The 22520-nt window shown below is 42.8% G+C and overlaps 1 protein-coding gene across 2 annotated transcripts in view; it reads right to left on the bottom strand.

The window, feature by feature from the left end:
* Positions 1-18109, bottom strand: part of Adamts19 (ADAM metallopeptidase with thrombospondin type 1 motif, 19) — a 183828-nt gene extending 165719 nt beyond the window's left edge. The window contains 2 exon segments of one of the 2 annotated variants that reach the window (NM_001108433.2): positions 16352-17004; positions 17510-18109. In NM_001108433.2, coding sequence (NP_001101903.2) covers positions 16352-17004; positions 17510-17597 — 741 coding nt within the window. In that variant the 5' untranslated portion in view covers positions 17598-18109. 2 annotated transcript variants of the gene reach the window in all.
* Positions 18110-22520: the final 4411 nt, after the last annotated feature.

The raw sequence follows: 22520 nt of genomic DNA, 5'->3' as shown, positions 1-22520 counted from the left end.
CCAGCAATACTGTTTGGAGTTCAGCGTGGGAACGCCAAGAAAGCACAAGGATGCTCTCATTATTTTGCAGATATAAACACAAACCGATAAACCCAGCTGCATCAATGAGCACACATAGCAATAAACATGTACATTTTAAGGTATTATATAATGTGTATATATATATATGTTTGATATGCAACATGATTTATGAAGATAAAATTGACCATTGACAAGTGAGCCAATATACTGCACAAGATGGGAGAAATAGAAAAAGGCAGATTTGTCATGTTATTATTGTTATTGATACGGTACTTACTTTAGAGCACACTTTTGATGCCCTTACAAACAAAATTCAGAGACCACAAAATCCATACATATGCTTTCACTGAATTGGCATGGATTTTTTTACCTTTTTTTAATTAATTTAAGGAAATGTAGAATGATATCTTTTTCATCAAATTGTTGGTAAAATAAATAGCACTATATATATTAAGAGTTGACCTGTTTCAGGTGTTAAGCCCTTATTCAGATATTCTCTACATTTCTCTCTCTCTCTCTCTCTCTCTCTCTCTCTCTCTCTCTCTCTCTCTCTCTCTCTCTCTCTCTCTCTCTCCCAATTCTCTAAGGAGAGATGAAGAATATCTAAATGACTATGTGATTTTCTTCTCTGAGAAAGAATTCATTCTGTTTGGGCTACCTCTAAATTTGCTATTTGGTTTGTGTTATTTTATCTTGTGAAACATTTTCAGTCAAATATCATATATATTAAGATAAAATGAGGCCCAGAGGTGGCGACACATGACTTTAATCCCAAAATTCCAGAGGCAGAGGCAGGCAGATCTCGGTGAGTTCAAAGTCATCCTGGTCTACCAAGTGAGTTCCAGAACAGCCAGTGATACACAGAACAACCTGTCTCAAGAAGGAGGAGGAGGAGGAGGAGACAGAGGAGGAGGAGCAGGAAGAGGAGGAGGAGAAGAGGAGGAGAAGAGGAGGAAGAAGAGGAGGAAGAGGGGGGAGGAGGGGGGAGGAGGAGACAGAGGAGGAGGGGGGAGGAGGGGGGAGGAGGAAGAGAATTTGGTGGAAAAACTTTGAGGGATGTGGCATTAGCATCTGCTGTTGCTTTGGATTTGGGAGGGGTTTTGTCAGTTTTAATTGGTGTTGTATGTTATGACTTGAAAAAGGAAAGTTCTAGAAAGACTTCTACAGCAAGATTCCAGTTATGCATTTAAAATACAAAACAATATTGGGCTTTTATAGATGCACATGCATAACAAAATTATAAAAATATGAATGGAAATATGTTTATAATGTCGAGAATAGTGGTTACATCTGGAGATGTGGGAGAAGTTGGCTTCCAAGGGTACCCTGAGAGCTTCAATGTGATGCACACATTTGAAAATAAAGGTCTTAGGCAAAAATGGTGAAATTCAACATTCATGAAATCTGTGTTGGGGAATTAACCTATGTATTTTTATTTAGCTTGGAGGTTTTGCAGTTACAGAACACTTTATGTTTATGGAATAACTAAAAGACCAGTGAGGAAAAGTGCGAAGGTCATGAGCATGTAATGCACAGAACCCACTGTGAAAGCAAAGAAACATTACAGTTCATTAAGAACGTTGACCATAAAAAGAGCGCTAACCTCCACAATGGCCAAGACATGTAGAAGGAGAACTATAGTGTGACTGGGAGAATGGGCAGGCATCTTTAGATGATTTGACAGAATATGCCATCTCAATAATGCCAGCCTGCATTCTCTCTTCCCTCAAAGATACAATTTCCTGAAAAACATCTTAAGGAGATGCACAAAACTCTAGGTAAACCTGTGCGCTATGTGTCTTTTGTAACTGGGTAAACTGGTGCTGAACTAAAAGCCTAGAACATGGGTCTTTCTTCACAGCCACTGCCATGAACAAATGCAGACAGAGCTGTCAGCATTTCATCTGTGAAGAGCATCTGGGAGAGTTTTACTGTGCATGTGTGCAGCGTCATCTAGCAGGCATGATGCCACACTCTGCGCCCTTCTCCACAGCAGTGATTCTCAAGTGTGTGAAACTGGGCAAAAGCATACAGACACACAGTGACAGACAGACAAACAGACAGACAGAAAGACAGACAGACAGATACAGACACACACACACACACACACACACACACACATACACACCCATAGAGGGGGAAGGAGTGAGAGAGAAAAGAAAAAGAAAGGAGGGAGGGAGAGAGAGAGGGAGAGAGAGAAAGAGAGAGAGAGAGAACATAAGAACTAGAAGAATTGAGATAAGCTGGCAACATCTGGTTATATTTATTCTGCCTGTCCTAAATAGGCATCTAGGTGTACAGATCAGATACTTTTAAACATCCTCCAGTCACAGGACAATACTTCCCAGTACTCACCATACCCACAGTCCTTTGCAATGCTCCGAAACCAGTTTATATATTTCTCTAATATCATCTACAGCTATCTAAATAGAAAACATTTCCCTTATTTTAAATACAAAATTTTAAATCTCAGAAACATTGAATAGTGATACAAGATGATGAGAAGTGAAAAACTCTTACTCTTAGCCAAACATGGATACTGGTGGATTGCAACGGATTCTGCTCGCACATTACGGTGTAGCTATCTTTAACTGTGGATGTGAACAAAATGGCTTAAAACTATGTCTTGACCAGAGAGCAATATATGCAGAGAGCCAATCGTGATGCAGTATAATACATATGCAAAGTTATAATTATGTAAACACGGTAAATGCTATTTCCCCCGTGCCTCTACCTATTAAAACTAAGAGGAGACTCCCTTAAAACTTAGATAAACCTCAGTAAAGAATAATTGAAGATGAGTGCGCATAGATCAGAGTGCATGGAAATAAGGTGACCTCCAGAAATGTAAGAAAGAATCATCTGGGAGATAGTAGAGGGGATACTGAGGGAACTGGGGGAGGGAGGATGTCATGGAGCCTCATTGACTGACCCTCAGTCACTATAGTTCTTCCTTCTGTTAGCGTTACAGCAAGTAAGTAGTCAGAGCGCTTATCTGAGACTTGGGAAGAAGGACGAGGAGACAGTGAACAGTAGCATACATCATTAATTCAAGGAATTGAATGCAACTATTGATTTTATTACTTTAATTTTTGATAATTTTGAAATTAAGAAACTCGTTCTATGGACTACATTCTATCTAGAGCAACGCAGATAGGGGACCCACTCTTCTTTCCTCCGTATCTCAGACTCCAACAGAAAGCTATTCAAATCCTGAAACTCAAGGGCTTTAGAGCAAGGGCCACAAGAGTTACAGATTCTGCTCAGGGGTCTTCTGGGTAACTCTTCAGGAAAGCGCTCTGCCATACCAGATTGCAAGATGAAGGGACTCGAATTTTCAGATTGAAATTCTTTCTTTATGTTCTTACTTCTAATTTATTTTAATATTTATCTCAGAGAGATCTGTAAGGAAACATGTAGTGTGTGTGAAAGAAGCAAGGATTTCCTGAGATCACATCACCTAACTGGGAAGGGAGATAGTGAGCTTACTTTTTCTCCAGACTACCCTTGGGCCACAGGATCAGGACAGGATGCCATGGAGGACACTCCTCATGTTCATTTGGGAGCAAAGGGATTGGGGATGTGAAGTTATCAAGTTGGAAAGTGCTAAAATTTTGTTGGATTTCCCGCTATAGCTAGCTTTTCTCAGGACGTCAGGGGTTCTCGGTCTTCCTAATGCTGTGACCCCCCTTAGCACAGCACTCGCATATCTCACACACATCTTGAGCATACATACACACAGTGATAATCAATGAGATTCCTCATAAATAGGAGAGCTAAAGATAGTCAACAATATCTGGCATGACTTCAAATAGACCTCTCTGTTGTGTAAAAAATTCTTGTCTTAAAATATCAAGTATACTAACACAAGAGAACCACAAAGAAGAAAAAGATTATATTTCCAACATATATATTTCTACACCTATATCCATACCTTGTCAATTTCTACACGACTTTACGACTTTGGATGAATAATATGAACTATTTCCCTTACATAGGAACATTTCATTGTCCTTGAAATATAATTGGGTTATGAATTGGGAAGATTTAGCACATAAATATGTCTTTGAGTCCTATTTTTTAATATAGTCATGTTTATAATCATGAATCATGAAAAATGAAACACACATGCAGTTTTGAACTTCACCCCAGATACTACAATACCCTTTATTTTGAAAATTATTTGCCTCTTGCAGGCCCTGAATTCCTACCAATGAAACCAAATGGCAGACTGTGTCTTACTGGGTGTTTGTGGAGAGTGCCCATACTGTGGGGTAGTATTTGTATGACATACTCTTGTACACAACTGAGCACAAGAGTCTTTGATTATACAATTTGTTAAATCTCCTGATTTTGTCTTCTTTAAACACTAATGCAAATAGAAACCATATCATCTCCATTTGTTAATTTTTCTTTATAGTGTTTATGACATAAGCAATTGAAGGCACTGCTCACTTCACACTTTGAGTGGTAGTTTGAACGAGAATGCACCCCACAGGGGGCATATTGGAGTGTTTAGTCCACAGTGGATGAAGTGCAGTATGTCTCTGAAGATTGGCCCTACCCCTGCTTCCTGCAGTTTAGGATGTAAAGCTCTCAGCGACTGCTCTAGCACCATGTCTGTCTGCTTCTGCCTATGGTGATGATGGATTAACTCTCAGGAACTGTAAGTAAGTCCCTAGTTAAATACTTCCTTTTGGTTGCTTTGGCCAAGGTGTCTTTCTTTTCAGGAGTGCATGATGGGTGGAGGAACCTGGTGCTCTCCCTGCTCCCTGAAGGTATTTCTCATGTAACCTGTTACCTACCTCTGTCCTGACTCACAACGATTTATGTTTTATGTATTCAAATGTTCTACTCCTTTCAAAACATAATTTGTAGAATACCCTAAAAATCTTAAGAGGTAAATCACACACCCAAACCTGACTTGAACTAAGAAAAGTATTTTTGAAGTTAGTGTTTATTTTTTTAAAAGTTTCCTTTACATGGCAACATCTCATAGAGTCCTTGAAAGAGAATTAGGTTACTAAAAAGTAGACAGCATATAAGCTCATCTTTGAGGTTATATGTTTTCTATAAAGCATGTATCATACCACAGACAAAATTTTTGTGTACATTCTAGTGTACTTGCAAAAGCCCATGCTGTTATTGTGGTTCTAACCACATTGCATCATGGGGATTCTTTTGTTTTCTCCTTCACGTGGGTTTTCCAAATTCCAAGGGTGATAGGAACAGGAAGGGTTATGTGTACCTGGTATGTTTCTGCTGGAGGAAGAGTTAGAGGGCAGAGATGAAAGAATGAGGCAGTTAATCATGAACTCCCGGTGTAGAGTGTGGTGTGCTCTATTACAAGCCTATGGTGAGCTATTAATAGGTTCAGAACATGAACACGTAACACAGTGTCACCGAGTGCCCAAACTTTAACTTGTAGAGATTCTGCAGCCAAAGGCAGGAGCAGCCAAGTCCTTAGACCAGTTTCTAAAATGCCGCTGGTGAGCTCAGGAGGCAAACACATTAATGGGAGAGGTGGGTCGTTCCCCAGGGAAACTTCAGCATGTGATGCCAAAGCACCCAAGTGGAAACCAGGGAATAAGCATTTCCACATTCTCACATTTAAAACACCGTGGGTATACGTCCTCAGACTCAAATTCCTCTTTTATCTTTCTTCTTACTTCTTCTTTCCATAGCTCTCCCTGTCCCTCGTAGGAATAGTGTTTTCAGTTCACACAGATTATGTAAAGTCCGGGAGTTAACAAGGACAAGGACGTGTAGAATTAAAGCTAAAAAATAATCATGGGAATCCAGCTAAAAACCCAAACTCTCCCCCTCTCCTTCATCTCTTATGTGCTTCAATTTGGTTTGCTTTGGTTTACTTTGAGACTCACGTAGATCAGGTGGGCCTGAGACTCATCTTAATGTACGAATTCCCACCTATTGAGTGTACACTACTGTTTACAGGAGGGTTGGGCTGAGGGTGGGGGAGCAAGCCTAAGGCCTTGTGCACACAGGAAAACACTCTGCCAGCTAAACTACATCTCCAGTCCGAAAGTCTATGTCTTTAATCTACCATTTTACCAGCTGACATGACTTTCAAATGACACTCGTATTTATGTCTTGTTGACCTCCCTCTGACTACACCAATACTCCCCTCACAATAAAAGGTTTAGTATTATCTTCTCCCTTAGGAATGCAGATTGAAGGTAAAACTTATAGGATGAAAAGTGGGACTACATTATGACCCCAGGATCTAAAAGATAAAATTAATTTTGCCAAAACTTTAAGTAACTTTAAAACACTATTTATCATATGGCCCAGTCATTCCATTTCAAAATATCTACTCTAGGAGTATGAAAAGGATGTATCTTCCAAAGTCTTGTACATAGATGTTTATATTAGCCTAAACATGGTAGTAATCTAAATGCTCGTGGATGAAATGACAGTGAGAGGCACCGAAATATTCAGGAAGAGCAACAGAGAAGGTCTGGCAGGAGGAAGACTGAAGGAGGAGTAATGTAATTCTATGTCAATCAAACACGTTAAAAACAAAATGAAAAAAAATGAAAATAAAAATAAATAATAGTAAATAGATTACTCATCAAAAAAGCCCATAGAAATGAAGGCTCTTAATTTCTTTTAAATTAAAGGAGAAAGAATGGGCAATTCAGCCACAAACATGATGATAACTGGATGAAACCAGGTACACACTAAGCTTGTGTGATTTCATCTACAGGAAATGTTCAGGTAAATCTATATGGACACACACTTGACTGGTTACTACTGCCTGAGGCTGGAGACAAAGAGGGACTGCAAAGTGTGACAGACACTGAATTGATGCAAATGTTCTGAAACTCAGCTAAGGTGTACAACTAGGGTGGGACAATTCTGTAAATGAACTAAAAACTACTTAATAGTACACTTAGCATAGCTGAACTTCATGGCACATAATTTATAATTACAGTGAAGGATGGTAAGTAGAAAACATTCATAACATCATTTTCGATTTCTTATTTTACCTAGTGATTTACTCTAGCCTGAGTCAGCCTGACATCTATGACTGCATCTTACTAATGAGAAATAATTAGGCCATTTTTGGAAAGTGGTCTATGGAGGACACTTGATCTTGATTATCAATTTAATATTTAAAAAGTGCTACCACATAAAACCAATTATTTCAATCTCATGAAATTACAACTGAAAATCTATTGGGATTAGGAATTATCTGTAAGTACATAGATTGGGCACTAACTAATTTAATTTTTAGAAGGCAGCCATTCCTATAATGAGTTACTCAAACGTTATACTGGACTGACTTTGTTTCCACATGATTCTTTGGTTTAGTACTCAGGCTTGTTATTTTGATATGACACAAGTTCTGCGTCCTTTGTAAGGATAGAAGGGGAGCTTATCATATCCTTTCCTCCCTGGGCTCAGAGACCATTGCTAAAGAAATATGGAGACCACCAGAGGTCGTGTTCTTCAGTCACTGTCTTAGTCAGGGTTTCTATTCCTGTACAAACATCATGACCAAGAAGCAAGTTGGAGAGAAAAGGGTTTATTCAGCTTACACTTCCACATTGCTGTTCATCACCAAAGGAAGTCAGGACTGGAACTCAAGCAGGTCAGGAAGCAGGAGCTGATGCAGAGGCCATGGAGGGATGTTACTTACTGGATTGCTTCCCCTGGCTTGCTCAGCTTGCTTTCTTATAGCACCCAAGACCACCAGCCCAGGGACGGCACCACCCACCATGGGCTGGGTCCTCCCGCCTTGATCACTAATTGAGAAAGTGCCTTACAGCTGGGTCTCATGGAGGCATTTCCTCAAGGGAGGCTCCTTTCTCTGTGATAACTCCAGCTTGTGTCAAGTTGTCACACAAAACCAGGCATCGCAGTCACAGCAGAGCAGCTGCACAAATGAACTCATACCAGTCGTGACAGCCATGCCTGTGTTCTGAGCAATCTCAAGCCAGACAAGAATCCCAGAGTGAAACAGGAGGTGAGGATGGAGTCCTACCTAGTTGAGGAGCTACTAAGCATTGATACCTTCTGGGAGACTGAGAGTCCATTTATTTTAAGATGTGGCTCCCGGTGTGTTGAGTAAGTTCCAGTGCATGGCCACACATCCAGGAATATGTGGACAACTCAATTTGAACTCTGTGGGTTAACAAAGTAGAAAGAAGAGAGCGAGCGGGGTGAGTAGTGACCTGGGGACGGAGTTAGGGGAGGAAGCAGACATAAAAACACACTGTATGAAATGCTTAAGGAACTAACCAAAAGTAGGGAAGAAAAATGAACTACATTTCAGTTTTCAAATACAGTCTTTATGCTTGAACTTCAAAAAGAAACTGTGAGTTTTAATGCAAATGTGACATCGTTATCACACTAACTCCTTACTTAGCCTTTCTCCAGGATTCTAATGTTGGTGTCTACACACTATACGTTAACCTGTAAGGCACCAAGATATCCAAGAAATCGACTAAAAGGCATGATGATGTAGGCTTGCTATTTAAAAGGTCATGTCTTTAAGTTATGCCAGACTGAGGCAATGGAGCTAAATATATATATATATATATATATATATATATATATATATATATATATATATATATATATGTATATATATATATGGAGCAATATGACTTCATTTCAACCCTCTTAATATGACTATATGACTTTGATGATATTCTCTCTCTCTCTCTCTCTCTCTCTCTCTCTCTCTCTCTCTCTCTCTCTCTCCCTCACAGTGACCATACTGGCCTAGCTTCAGCACCATGGAGTCAACGTAGTATAGATACTTGCTCACTAACTGTGACACGAAACCAAGTCCCTCTTTCTGGACAAGTGAACACTCAATTATCCTATCCCCAGGGTCCTTCCAACACTACCACGTGGTCACTCTATAAAAGTGTCCGGGTAGCTCAGATTGGCTGAGCTCCCATTCTGTCACTTCTCTCAGTCCGCTGTTTGGCATCAGACTAAAGATGAGGAAGGACACAGCGATGTGCTGACTGGAGCTGCACACTGAAATCTGCATTCAGTCCTGCTCTTCATCTGTCTGGGCATCGGTCAGGAAAGCCTCTCTTCAGGAGACTCCTCCCCAGACCACAAACCTAAAGGGACTGCTGTTCATCCACCATTTGTAAATACTTCCATGGATTGCTTCCCTAATTTAACCAACTATCTGGACTGGTATAATTACTATTAAATGAAAACATTCCCTTGCTAATGAGCTTCGACGTAAATGTGCTGTCTAGTATTGCTTTACAAGTAGTTTAAGACTTCTATATGATTTTTAAAACATGCTTGTGGGGCTGGAGGGATGGTTCAGCATTTACACTATGTTTATTTTGCAGAGATCCTGAGTTCGATTCCAAGCACCTTCTCAGTGGCTCACAACTGTCCACATTTCCAGTTAAAGAGATTCAGACAACCTGACTTCCCAGGGCACCCTGCATACACGTGGTACACAGACATATACATAAACATACAGATAAAATAAAATGAAATGAAATAATATCTTTAATATGGTATTTATGATTCAGTTAGTAAACATCAAAAAAGTAATATTAGATAAAAATGTAAATTTTCGTCTTGAAAATTTGGCCCATGATGGAATTCTCTCAAGTCTAAGACACAGATCTATACGTGAGCAAGGCGCTCACTATGACCAATACAGATCAATACCGGAAGTCTTCCATTCGGCAGCAGCTATTGTACTTCCTGTTCCCCAAGCCTCCTTCACTTTACGATGTAAGGGACCACTAATGAGGGTTTAAAGAATTCAGAGTCCTGGACAATACGCTTACTTAAAGACCTTTTGCATATATGAATATGCAGGTATCTAGGCAGATGTTTATCATAGTTGATTGCTACAAATACAAACTGTCAAGTATAGAGAAAGGATTGAAAGGGCTGAAGGGGCTTGCAACCCCATAAGAACAACAATACCAAACAACCAGAGCTCCCAGGGACTAAACCACCACCCAAAGAGTACACATGGACAGACCCATGGCTCCAGCTGCATATGTAGCAGAGGATGGCCTTGTTGGGTAACAATGGAGGAGAAGCCCTTGGTTCTGCCAAGGCTGGATCCCCCAGTGTAGGGGACTGTCAGGGCAGGGAGGGGGGAAGGGGTGGGTGGATGGGTGGGGGAGCACCCTCATAGAACAAGGGGGAGAGGGGACAGAATAGAGGGTTTATGGACTTTATGGCCAGGAAAGTGGGAAAGGGGATAACATTTGAAATGTAAATTTTTAAAAAATCCAATAAAAAAAACCTGCCAAGTAAGAACTAAAATGTGGAGCAATTATACACAAAATACAATGTGTGAGATCAATAATCCCAAACATGTCTATTAGTCCTCTAAATATTGTAAATTTTAGTCCAATTTCACTAACCAAAAAGGATATTTAATAAAGTATACCTTTCCTAGTTTCCCAATATCTGTGATAGTTGAATATTTTCATAAAAGTGTTAAAAGGTAAGTGGCTCTCTATGAATGGAAGACTACAGAAGATATATTTTCTATATTTCTAAAATTATTCTCAGAATGTATTAGTTTAATTAAAATGTCTTTAAAAATATTAATATTCAGGTTGGGGATTTAGCTAAGTGGTAGAGCGCTTGCCTAGCAAGTGCAAGGCCCTAGGATCAGTCCTCAGCTCTGAAAAAATATTAATATTCAAGGAACTCTATAATCAGAAATGAAGAGAAGCAAAACTCAAGTAGAACAGTAGGTAAAAAAATATGAAGTAAAGTTCTATAAGGTAATAGAAAATGAAAAAAAACCTTAATAGTAATACCAGCAACTCTCCAGGTGAAGGTGGGCTTATAGTCTCTTAGAAGCCCATGTGCAAGACATCATCACACATGTATTCCAATACATGCACATGACTTTCAGCCATGCAAAATTGCTACCTAGCCCAAGTGCTATGTCTACTTTTCTATGTACATCGATGTTTATGACAGCGGGTTATTGCAATAATCCCAATGCCCATCAAGACAGAGAGATAATAAAAAAGCCTTGAGATCAAATGAACCATAATTACTCAAAAAAGGGAAAATCTCAAACACGTAAGGTAGAAATATTATAAAAATCTGAAAATTCCATGTGTATATGTTTGTGGGTCAGTGGCCTCCAGATGATGTAATACAATCCAATAGCATGTTTTATACTTGAAAGGAACAAGGAGTGATACTTTGTTGGGACAATGAGGGACCAAGTGTAGAAGGAGTTTTCATTACATCACTTTTTGGACGTTCTATGTGGTTAAATTCCAAATCTTTATTACTTCAAATATAATTTCTTTTGGCCTTAGACATTAATGGAAGATGAACCTATCTTACAAATCAAGGTTCAGAATCACTACTTTAAAATCTTGAATGATCCATGCTCTAACATCAAATACTACAGGTTTAATCATCTCTGATCAACTGATATCCATCCTGATGTGGATGATCTCTCCTTAAGAAAAATTTTAGATTTTTTTCATTTCCTCTTTGATTTTCTAACATTCTGTCACAATGTGTCAAAGTCTGAGTATTTCTTTATGAATCAACCCAAAGTGAGGTGAGGAGAAGCTCCTTTAGGTACAGAATATTTACGGGGAGGAAAAGCAACAGTGGTTTCAACCTTCCTAATGCTGCAACTCTATAACATAGTTCCTAATGTTGTGGTGACCCCCAAACCCTAAAATTATGTTTGTTGCAACTTCATAACTGTAATTTTGCAACTTTTATGGTCATAATGTGATCTGATACACTGGAAGGCCTTAGCTGACCCCTAAAGGGGTCCTGCCCCCACAGATTGAGAACCCCTATTCTAAGCAACAGTGAAACATTTTATCTTATAGGGAAAAGCATAAGCTCAAGAGGTAAACAACTCAATGGCTTCAGGAAGTCCCTGAAACTGAGCATAATCACTAGGTCTCTCCCTCAGCAATATAAGCAATATAAGCAATACCCACTACTGAGACACTCTCAGAGAAGCTAAACCATCTGGAAGCAGAGACCAGGCCAGGCTCAGAACAACTGGGCTGCAAGAAAGAATATTCTCAAACCCAATAGGCTGTTCAGTGTGTTCCAGGTTCTCAGCTTCTGTGAGCTGGCATCCATTCTGATGTGACTTCTGTACTGCAGCTGTCTTCGAGTTATTGCTGATCCTATAAGTAACCTCACCCATATTCTTGTAAATATTCCAAACAAAACTCATTGGTACCAAAAGCCAGACTTTTGGTGCTATCCTTGCTTATGGTATATCTCCAGTTTCCTCTCCCCAGGAGACATTTATTCACCTCTCCCCAGGAAGACAGTCACATGACATTTGTATGTGTAGCCCATTTGTTCTACTTGTCACTCATTCTCCTTCCATCATCCCTCCCCTGAAATCTGCTCTCATGCTGGTTCTTGATAGGATGAAGCAGAGGTCCCAAAATATTAACCTGTTCAAAATCCATCACTGCATGGAATTCTTGATTATGGGAAAAGTGCACTCAAAAAAGAAAAAAAGGTTATTTCTAGAAAGTTCCATATTCTGTATCAGATGCTAAATAAAATGGCTACTGATGTTAAAAAAAACTCTTGCTTGATGCCCAGCCTCAAGACTGGTTGTCCCAGGATAGGTGCTACCCAGGGGCCTCCACCTGCTCAGAAAAAGAGGGGAGGGGATATGGGGAATGATTGTGGGAGGGAGTGACCATTCACAATTCTCCTGCCTTAGCCTCCGGGTGCTGGGATAACAGTTAAAACTCTTCATTTAAGCAAAGAATTGGCAGGTGATTTAGTCACGTCTGATTATCATTCTGAGAAAATTATCATATTTAACTATAAGCAAAAAAAGTCAGTGGTCTCCTGTTCTTTGGCTCTTTGTGCACATTTGATTATTTTAAAGCATAGGACACATAAGACAGCTGTAAAGTGCTTGACTAGTGTGCACGAAGCCCTGGTATCACGGAAAAAACAGTAGTATTATGGTGTCCAATTCAGACTAACATAATTGTTGCACTGTTTTGAAGAATTTGTTATTTTTATCTACTCTAGGTTTTAAAGATTATGAGGTAAAGTGCTATATTCATTATATTATTGTTTATTTACTTATTTATTTATTCAGTGGTATGGGTTTTATTGCTTTGTTCCTTGATGCCTACTAAGAACCAGCCCTCTCATAATGAGTTGGAAATGAGAACAAAGCAGCCGATCCCAGCACTCGGAGCATGTGAGAGCGACCATCACACTTCCTCATTTAGTCTGGTGATTAGCAGGTGAGAGTGAGCACGCCCTGAAAATGCTGCCCCATCTTCTTCTGTTTCTCTACCTAGAAGGTGCTTTAGGTACAGGAGTCATTGAACAGAGATCTGACTGAATAGTGTGACAGTATTGGCTGGTCCATCCAATCTAATGAATAGCTAAGTCAAGATTATCATTCAGAACTAGCCTAACTGGGGGAAGGAGACATAGCAGTTCATCACCTATAAATGAATTTCTAGATACACAACCATAACGAGTGCATTTATAAGAGGAAATGGATATTCAGGAAGACTGATGAGATAGCATTTAGTCCTCTATGCAAAATATTCACTCAGTCACCAGTATTTTCATAACCCAGATTGGATTAGTATCTGGGCGATGAATGCCTAGTTTAGTGAGTTCTTTACAACACTGTGAAGCTGACAACAACTTTTCCTTTTATCCTAACTTTTAAATCTTTTAAAATATGTAAGAATCGAGAAGGTAATTCAGGCGTATGGTTAAGTAGTAGTTCAAGCTTGTTATGGAAAAAGGGAACTAACTGGACACCTGGTGACTTGCCTTTCTCTAAGCTATTCACAGGAAGAACGCCTTTGCTGATGGAGAACAGTGCTTGTTACAAACTAAAGGTTAACACTGTGTGAAGATAACCTACCTTCTGCATGATGGCTCTCCCAAGAGCGCTACAGGATGAGCAGTAATGTAGTCTAAACTCCTCAAGTTAGCCAACCCAGGCCCATGTTCTGGCAGATGACACTTTAGAGGTCTAATCTCAAAGGTCATTTCAAGGTCTTCTATTTCGAGACACAAAGGTTTGTTTTGCTCTATCCCTTCAGAGGCTGCCAATGCCTTCCTCAGTCTCTTCTCTCTACCTGAAACCCTCCTTGGCTATTATGAGGTTGAAGAATATCTCCCCCTTCTTAGGAACCCAGTTAAACTTCCAGACATCGGAAAGACAGCCCCAACTTCCCTACTGAGGCTGTACCTTGGGCAAGGAATTCTAAAGTCTGTTGTGACACTTGACTTCTTTGCTTTATGACCCATGTCACAGCCATTTGAACACAACGCCTCTGAAGGCAGGTTATTCTAGCCCTTAACACAGGCTGAGAATACATTTGATATCCATAAAACTGACCATTCGGATCTTAATTCAATCATTTAAGAATTTTACCCCCCACACGAGGGGTAAGGAACTTATAATCTGGAAGGAAGCCAATGGTAGAGTCAAGATCACAAATTATCCTCTCTTTTCCCAATCCAGGAGCTCATGAGGGAGGGGGCCAGCATGGCAGTTGGAGTAACAAACCTACCCTCTTGGCTGTTTGCCTATGTGTTTACTCAATGTCTGACTGCTGTACTGTATTGCTGGCAATGTCGGTTCTCCTCAATAACAAAGACTTCCCAGTTCAGAGTATACACTTGTGTGACTAGTAGGAAAAGTGAGCAAAATTCCAACATGATAAACAGGGAGGAATGTCAGACTCCTATTCAGCCCATGAAAAACCTACTCATGGGTTCTGACTTTGCTCCCTGAAGTATGGTGAGAGGGCATAGCTCATTCGGAAAATCTGACCCACAGCCCAGGTCTCGATACAGTGAAATGCTTTGTCCCCTACTGTACCTACCCCCACCAGGAACTTTCTATATGTAATTATTTAATCCCCGGCCAAAGGCTAGCAGACAATGAAACCCCCACAAAATGTTTACCCTGCCGAGGTGTTCAAGTATCAGTTCCACAGAAAACATTTTCAAGGCTTTTCATGTCATTTTTCCAAGCCACCTTCTCAGTCATGCCTAAAGTGCCCATATTGGAATGTTCCCCATCTAGTAAAATACAGCCCTGTCCAACGGTTTGCATCACTCAATCATGAGACCTTTGAAGAATATCTCTCTCTCTCTCTCTCTCTCTCTCTCTCTCTCTCTCTCTCTGTTGCACATGGGCATACACACACACACACACACACACACACACACACACACACACACACACACACCATGGCTTTGGGTGGTTTTGACTGTCCTTCGTCGCTCTTGTGATTTTCATCCATGGCATTAAGTTGCTTTTACAATAGTTCCTACAGCCATCAATGGCTCCCTCTGAAGGGCAGTTAACAAGGGAGTCACAACTCACAGAGTGATTATTCAAGACAAGTTCAGTTTTATACTGATATTAAAGGGGTTATTATGGTGGAAAAACAAGATACAGTGACTGCCACTGAACTGAACATATAAGACGCATTAAAATGGTCAATTTTGTCAACTATATGTTTATACCCACCCCCACACAAAGTAAAGGCAGACTTAGAAGCCGGTGAGGTCAAATCATGGAGAAAGGTCAAGTGGTGGACATGGGTAGAGAGTGGTTTTGACTTTCCCGCCAGAGGTGTTAAGAAAACATTCCACCTTGATACTTTCCAACCTGGAGTCTAGAGAGGAAAGGATAACATTGTCAAATAGCTTGGGGGAGGGGGGCGTTAAACCACTGCCCTCTACTGGTGGGATTCCAGAACTGCCCTGAGGCCAACAGTCAGCAGTTATAAATTGATTACCTTTGCATCGGTTGTCTAGAATGTGTTGTGAATATGTATAGATTCCAAACACCTGTCAGAATATAATCCCCAGAGAACTGTTCTGACCATTTTGCAGTAGGACATTGAAAACAAACAAACAAACCAACAATAACAAACCTGTAAAACAAGAGATGATGAACTGAGAGTGAGGGCAAATACAGAAAGGATTCACCACAGAGCAGATCCATTGATTCCCAACTGCTCAAAGACACCATATGTGGACCCATTTTAGCAACTCAGGAGACCAGACAGAAGTTGAACCACTGGCAAGAAATATAAAGGTAGAAGCCCAAAGAAATTCACAGTTTGCTTGAAAACTCCTATGGTAAGACTTCTGGGTCACTGGACTGCCCTAGAGATGAGGTGTTTCTTTAATAGCACTTAGTGTAGACACCTGGGTGGTAAGGTGTCAAAGTAAGTTCCATGAAATTATAGAAAGAATGGAGGAGGAGGTGCATGCAAATCAGCCCGATGTATTAAATACAGGGTGGAATGTCTATCTGGGGATGCAGGGTGCTTACCAGGCCACCTCCACAGGTGCTGAAAGAGGCCAGAGAGCCAGGATGGCGCAGCACCGTCCCGGTGTAAAAGCAGGAAGCGTCTGACGGCATAGGAGGGCGAGGGTCAACTGTTGCTCGGGTGGGATCAGGACCTGGTTTTGGCCACTGCTCCACTGCAAAGCGCTGCGCCAGGAAGCGGCCATCTCTCCGGAGCAGCAGGTACAGGTCCCTGGAGAGGGCCGGAATCCGCAACAGCACCTCCTCTGTGCTGGGTTCCTCTTGCTGGGCAGGGGGCGGGGACGAGGGCGGTTGCGGGGACGGAGAAGGCTGCCACGGGGCCGGGGCTCCGGAGGGCAGGGAGGTATCCCCGCTGGATCCCCGAGGCAGCTCCTGAGATTCGAGCTCCTCCTCGTCCTCAGCACCTGGCTGCAGGGGTCGAGCCGCGAACCAGGGCTCAGACTGGCCTCCGGCAGCTTCTTCCAGAGGTGCCCGGGCCACAGAGCGCACCTCGCGGGAGCTGCCAGAAGGTTGACCCCGGCTGCCGCCCCCAGCGCTACGCCCGGATCCCGGGTCTGCGCTGCCCGTGCTGAGGCCCGTGGCGTTCAGCGACTCCCGGCGCCAGAGTGCAGGAAACACGACTTCCCATTCCTCGAGATCCGGGGTGAGCTGCATCCCTGCGGATGAAGCAGATAGGTGCGGGGCTTAAAGTTCGGCAGTGCCACTCCTGCAAGCAAGCACTCAGGCACAAGGTCCATACAGATATCAGGCGCTTGCACGAAAGCGAGACCTCCGGTCTAGCTCCTGAAACTCCTGCAAGCCTTACAGACCTTGGCATTTTCAAAATAAAAGTGTGTAGTGATGATCGTTTAGCATATACTAACTGAAACGGGTGAGAACTCCAGCATAATCTCAAAGTAACACATGGCACGCCTCCCAGTTTTCCTTCCAGGTACTGTAAACACAGCTGGTGGATCTTTTAACAGATGCTAAAATAAGGCCAAGAGAAGCGCGCTTCGCTTATGATCCTGACCTGCTCATCTGTCCCGCAAGCTGTTTCATCGCTGTCTACAGAGCCCTGCTCAACACGCACGGGGTGCACCAGTTCTGCCTTCCTGTTGTGCCCTCGATCCGCACTGGCTAAGTCCGAGAGGAAACTGGAAAAGTCATTCTAGAACGTACCTGAGATGGTCCCATGCGACAGGAAGCCTAGCTGGTAGAGGAGGCAACAGCAGCAGCAGATGCGAGTCAGGCGCATCTCCGGGCCCATCTCCACAGCGCGCGCCTCCCGCGCGTTCCACAGCGCACGCAGCAGCCTCCCCGGAGCGCCGGCGGCCAGGCGGCGACTGTGCCCAGGCCCTTTGTCTGCCAGGGGTGGGGGGCGGGAGGGCAAGCTGTGTGACTCCCAGAGCCCGGGCGGGGCTGGGGTGGGGAGGAGCGGCCGGCAGCGCCCCGGCTCTCTGCGCTCCAGCTCCCCGGCGAATTAGGTGATGAGTCGACTTTCTGAGCTCTGAACCGTGCTGGAGTTTCCAGGCCCAGCTGGAGCCCGGCGGGACAGACCCGCAGTCCGCCGAGAGCCAGGAGGCGCGGGGCAGAAGGCAGGACGGCCTCCGGACCAGAGGAGCAGTCCAGTCCCAGCCGAGGTTCGCCGCCCGCACCCTCGCGGAGTGTGGCCGGCGCACGAGTTTGGACGGCTTGCGGTGGCAGAGCTCTCTGCACACTCCCTCGGGCGCCGCGGCCCGGAGAGGGGTGGCCGGGGGAGGGGGCGGGGGAGTACACGCTCTGCAAAGGGGTGTGGAGCAGCGGGGAGAATCAGGCGGGTCAGACCAGAACGAGGGACCCGGAGGTGCCCGCCAAGCGTGATGTTGCGGGACAAAGGTCCCAGAACACCGCACACGTGCTCACGGGCTGGGCAAGGGTAGTTTCGGGGACCAAATTTCCTCACCTGACTCCTGATTGGCCATTCCGAAAGACCTAATTTGCATTCCCCCACCCACCTTCTGCCTTCCCAGGGCTGTGACTTAGGTAAACTCAGGTAGGGGCCTTTCCCCTTCGCTTCCCACCCTCCCTCTCTGGCTCCTCCTCTGTCCAGTTTCGTCCCTGTCTGCCCCACACACAAAGCAGACCTCAATGTAGACTTGAGCGTGGAGCTGCGGCCTGTGTACCAGAGTTCTTTGATTGGTCTACCCTGCCTCAGAACCAACCCAGGAGGTAATAAAAGTCTCTCAAGGAGCATGCTGACACAGGTTCCCAAGACAGACACCACTGAGTTTTCAGAGACCTCAAGCCCACCTTTCCTTGGCTCCTCATTCATCTGTGTTTCTCTCCCCTTTCTCCTCTGCCTCTTCCTCCCCTTCTTGGAGTACAATTCGAAAGCTCTTAGACCAGGTGAGAATGTGTGTGTGTATGTGTGTGTGTGTGTGTGTGTGTGTGTGTGTGTGTGTGTGTGTGTGTTCGCGCGCACGCGTGCGTGTGTAAGTTATGTTTCTGTCCTCTTGGATCTTAAAAATTCCTCCTCCTTTGTTGCAGCCCATTACTCTCTCACAGTCATGTAGAAACTTTCAATCAGACTCAAGGGTGATAAATCCAACCCACTATTTCAAGGCCAGGCACCAAGAGTCAATGCCAATATACTTAAAAAAAAAAATCGCTGAGAGTGGCTTCCCACAATCTTTGTTGTTTTATCTTCGGGTCCTAGTTTCAAAGGTAGTAACGTTACCCTTAATGGAGGCAGAAGATCTTATTTCAAAGGCAGTTTATTTGGACTGTTTGAATTAGCTTGGTCCTTGAATGCTTTGGATAGCCCACCGTTTTCAAACGGGTGTGAAAACATTCTACTGTATCAGTAGCGGTTTGCTACCCCTGTATCAACCTTACTTTGTAAAATCTCTAAAACTGTTGTAAATAGAGTGTGGGTTCTCAGAGACTCGCCTGGGAACCTGGGGCTTCTTTTCACCAAACCCAGTTACACAGGTTAAAGTAAGCAGGGAAGGTTGACGCTGAAGGCCTATAGAAACTATGGAGATTAAAGCTACTTCCTCTAGAATGCAGGTCTTACATTGACTTTCTCACACTGACTTTAACAACACGAACATAAAGTTCCAAGGGAAATGCATATTTAAATTATGTATACCTAAGGGAAGATGTTTGGGATGTCTTAAGACTAAATGAACTGCATTTTTAAAGTTAGGTGTGTCAAGGGCTGTCAGTGTCAAGTTCCCATCCCTTCTTTAGTGCTTTCCTACTATTAGAAATCCCTACCAGTCCTCCTTGGAAGAGGCTAATTAATATTTAATAAATGCAGAAATAGTTACCTGCATTCTAGCCAGCTTTGCATCCTTCTACTGAATACTAATGCCATTTATTTTGTACATGAATACAAATAATTTGCATTGGAATGGCTTCCACATATATTTCTCCTACCATCAAGTTTTTGAAGGTAGCCATGATTTTTTTAACTTTATTTTTCTTGGATATTTTATGTATTTACATTTCAAACGTTATCCCCTTTCCCCTCTCTCCTATCCCTCCTCCCACCATCCCCTGCTTCTATGAAGATGTTCGCACTCCCACCCCACCCACTCCCACCTCAATGCCCCAGAGCTACCCTACATTGGTGAAAAGAGCTTTCACAGGACCAAGGGCCTTTCCTCCCACTGATACTGGACAATGCCGTCCTTTGCTACATATCAGCTGGAGTCATCTGTCCCTTCATGTGTACTCTCTGGTTGGTGGTTCAGTCCCTGAGAGCTCTGGTGGGGTCTGGTTGGTTGATATTGTTGTTCTTCCTATGGGGTTGCAAACCCCTTCAACTCCTTCAGTCCTTTCTCTAATTCCTCCATTGAGATCCCCTCGTTCAGTCTGATGGTTGGCTGTGAGCATCCTCATCTGTATCAGTAAGACTCTGGCAGAGTCTCTGAGGAGACATCTATATCTGGCTCCTGTCAGCAAGCATCTCTTAGAATCAGCAAGGGTGACTGGGTTTTTAGCCATGATTTCTTTTGCCTATCTTTCCACAACCCCCCCCAGTTAACTTAATGACTTACGTTGAATAACAATTCTAATCCTCCCAAAATGTCCCTAGATGTTATTTTATTGCAATTTCAACTTCTTGAGCCTAGAATTGATGCTAGTTCTAGCTTCCAATCTGCCGCTATCAACTTGACGTGTTTAGCTGAGAAACAAAGCAACCTCAAAGAGAAAGGGCGTGTGGAGAGTTACCTGTGCTCTAACTGGAAGAGAGCTTTATGAGAATCAGTGAGAGCAGATTTGATTTGTGTATGAGTGTGAGAGAAAGGGTGAATCTGATTGAGGACTCAGTAAAGTCTGTATGGTGAAATGAAGAAGAGAGGGGAGGACTACAGCATGTATGTTCCTTAGCAACCTCAGGGGGCGGGGCAGCTGGGAGATAAGTTGGTTATGACAGGCAGCTGCATATTTCACCTGACAGTAGCTAGAGCCAGCAGAGCAGTGCTTTTGTGTTCTCAGAGCAAGGACACAGAGGGAGGGGAGCCTGGTGGCTCAGCTTAGGGGTAAGAAGATACATCTGCACATGTGCACAGGATGTTCACAGGTTGCATTTTATAGCCTGGGTGTTCTATATGCAGAGCTGACTTTGCCACCTCCAAAATCTCTTATTTTCTTTCATCACTAGCACTGTGCTTCTCAGGGCATAAAACTAAACTTAAATGATCCCCTCTGCAGGGGTTGGGGGCAAGACTTAAAATCTTGAGAAAATACAAAGAACTCTTTTACTGAACTCCATGAAGGTATTAGCTGTCCCTAAAACTCACATCCAAACTGAGATCACAGCTTAAGCTGTTTCTGGCTGTAGTGCAGACCACATATTTTACCTCAGACATTGACGAGTGAGATGAGAGTCTGAATGGAGATGGCTCAGCAGGTACCTGTTGCCCAGCCTCAGTGAGGAGGACCCACGCTCACCCTTTGGATCCACATGGTAGAAGGCCTCCTCTGGCATATGTGTACACAGACACGCAGACAGCACACACACACACACACACACTTTTACACAGAATAAAGGTTTAAAGTAATAATTAAGAAGGAAAACAGGGGACATCATTGAGGCTGTTACAAGGTCGCCCATGCTGTACAACTAATGTTTTACATGTTCTTCAGCAAGGCACCCCTGCCCAAGGCCTTTATTATTTAGCCTTGTAAGAGAGAAGAGAATAAGGAATTTGGATAGAGTTAGGGAAAATCTGGAAAGGTAAATAATTCCACAAGAGGTGTGAACGCCTAATGAGAGGACTATGCTTTCAATTCCTAAGGTTTTTTTTTACATTCTAGTAAGGACTCTGTATTGCTTTATGTTCTAACTATAAATAAACCACTTGACATATGACTTGAAAAAAAAAAGAAGGAAAACAGGAAAGACATGTGAAACTATAGTTTTTAGGCATTTAAAGCACATGCAGCCCAGGACAAAAGAAGAAAAAGAACACATGAAATAAGTCCTATAATTCCCTCAGCCCACCACCCAGAAACAAATACTCAGAACAGAAAGGAATCAACCAAAGTCCGGAAGGCTAGAACATAAGATAATGTAACTAGAGTTTACAAAGCAGAGTACCAGAAAATAGGCGCTTCAGAGAGAAAACCACTTACACTGCTGAAGAGCAACCATTTAAAACAATAAACATTTACAATTTGACAGCTTCTAAGGAGTCTAGGAGTATCTAAGCTTGAGTCTTTCTGCCTAGGGGTCTCTAAGAAGATTGTAGCCAAACTCTTGGCCAGGACTACAGTTTCAGAACGCTTCACTAGAATTGGAACTGTGCTCACAGCTTGCTAAATATCTCTCCCTCATAGGGTTGCTAATGCACATGTGTTCTTGGTCAGAGAGAGGGGTTATACAAAGAAGGAGCCTTAGTATTTGTTTCATAACTTCAGTGATTCATCACCTCTACCATAGACTTTGAGTACCAAAGACATCAATATGTTCAGCTCACAGTCTAAGGGAAGCATGGTGAAGAACCATTGATATTTTTCTCCTGTCTTAAAGGATGTACTTTCTCTCCGTGGGGAAGCTATATCTGTCCCTTTCCAAGATGTTCAAAAGACTGATTCTATTATGTGGGGAGGTGTGTGTGTGTGTGTGTGTGTGTGTGTGTGTGTGTGTGTGTGTGTCTGAGAGAGAGAGAGAGAGAGAGAGAGAGAGAGAGAGAGAGAG

Source organism: Rattus norvegicus, chromosome 18 (assembly GCF_036323735.1).
Source record: "Rattus norvegicus strain BN/NHsdMcwi chromosome 18, GRCr8, whole genome shotgun sequence".
Classification (NCBI taxonomy): Eukaryota; Metazoa; Chordata; class Mammalia; order Rodentia; family Muridae; genus Rattus; species Rattus norvegicus.
This window is presented reverse-complemented; position numbering and strand designations above follow the sequence as displayed.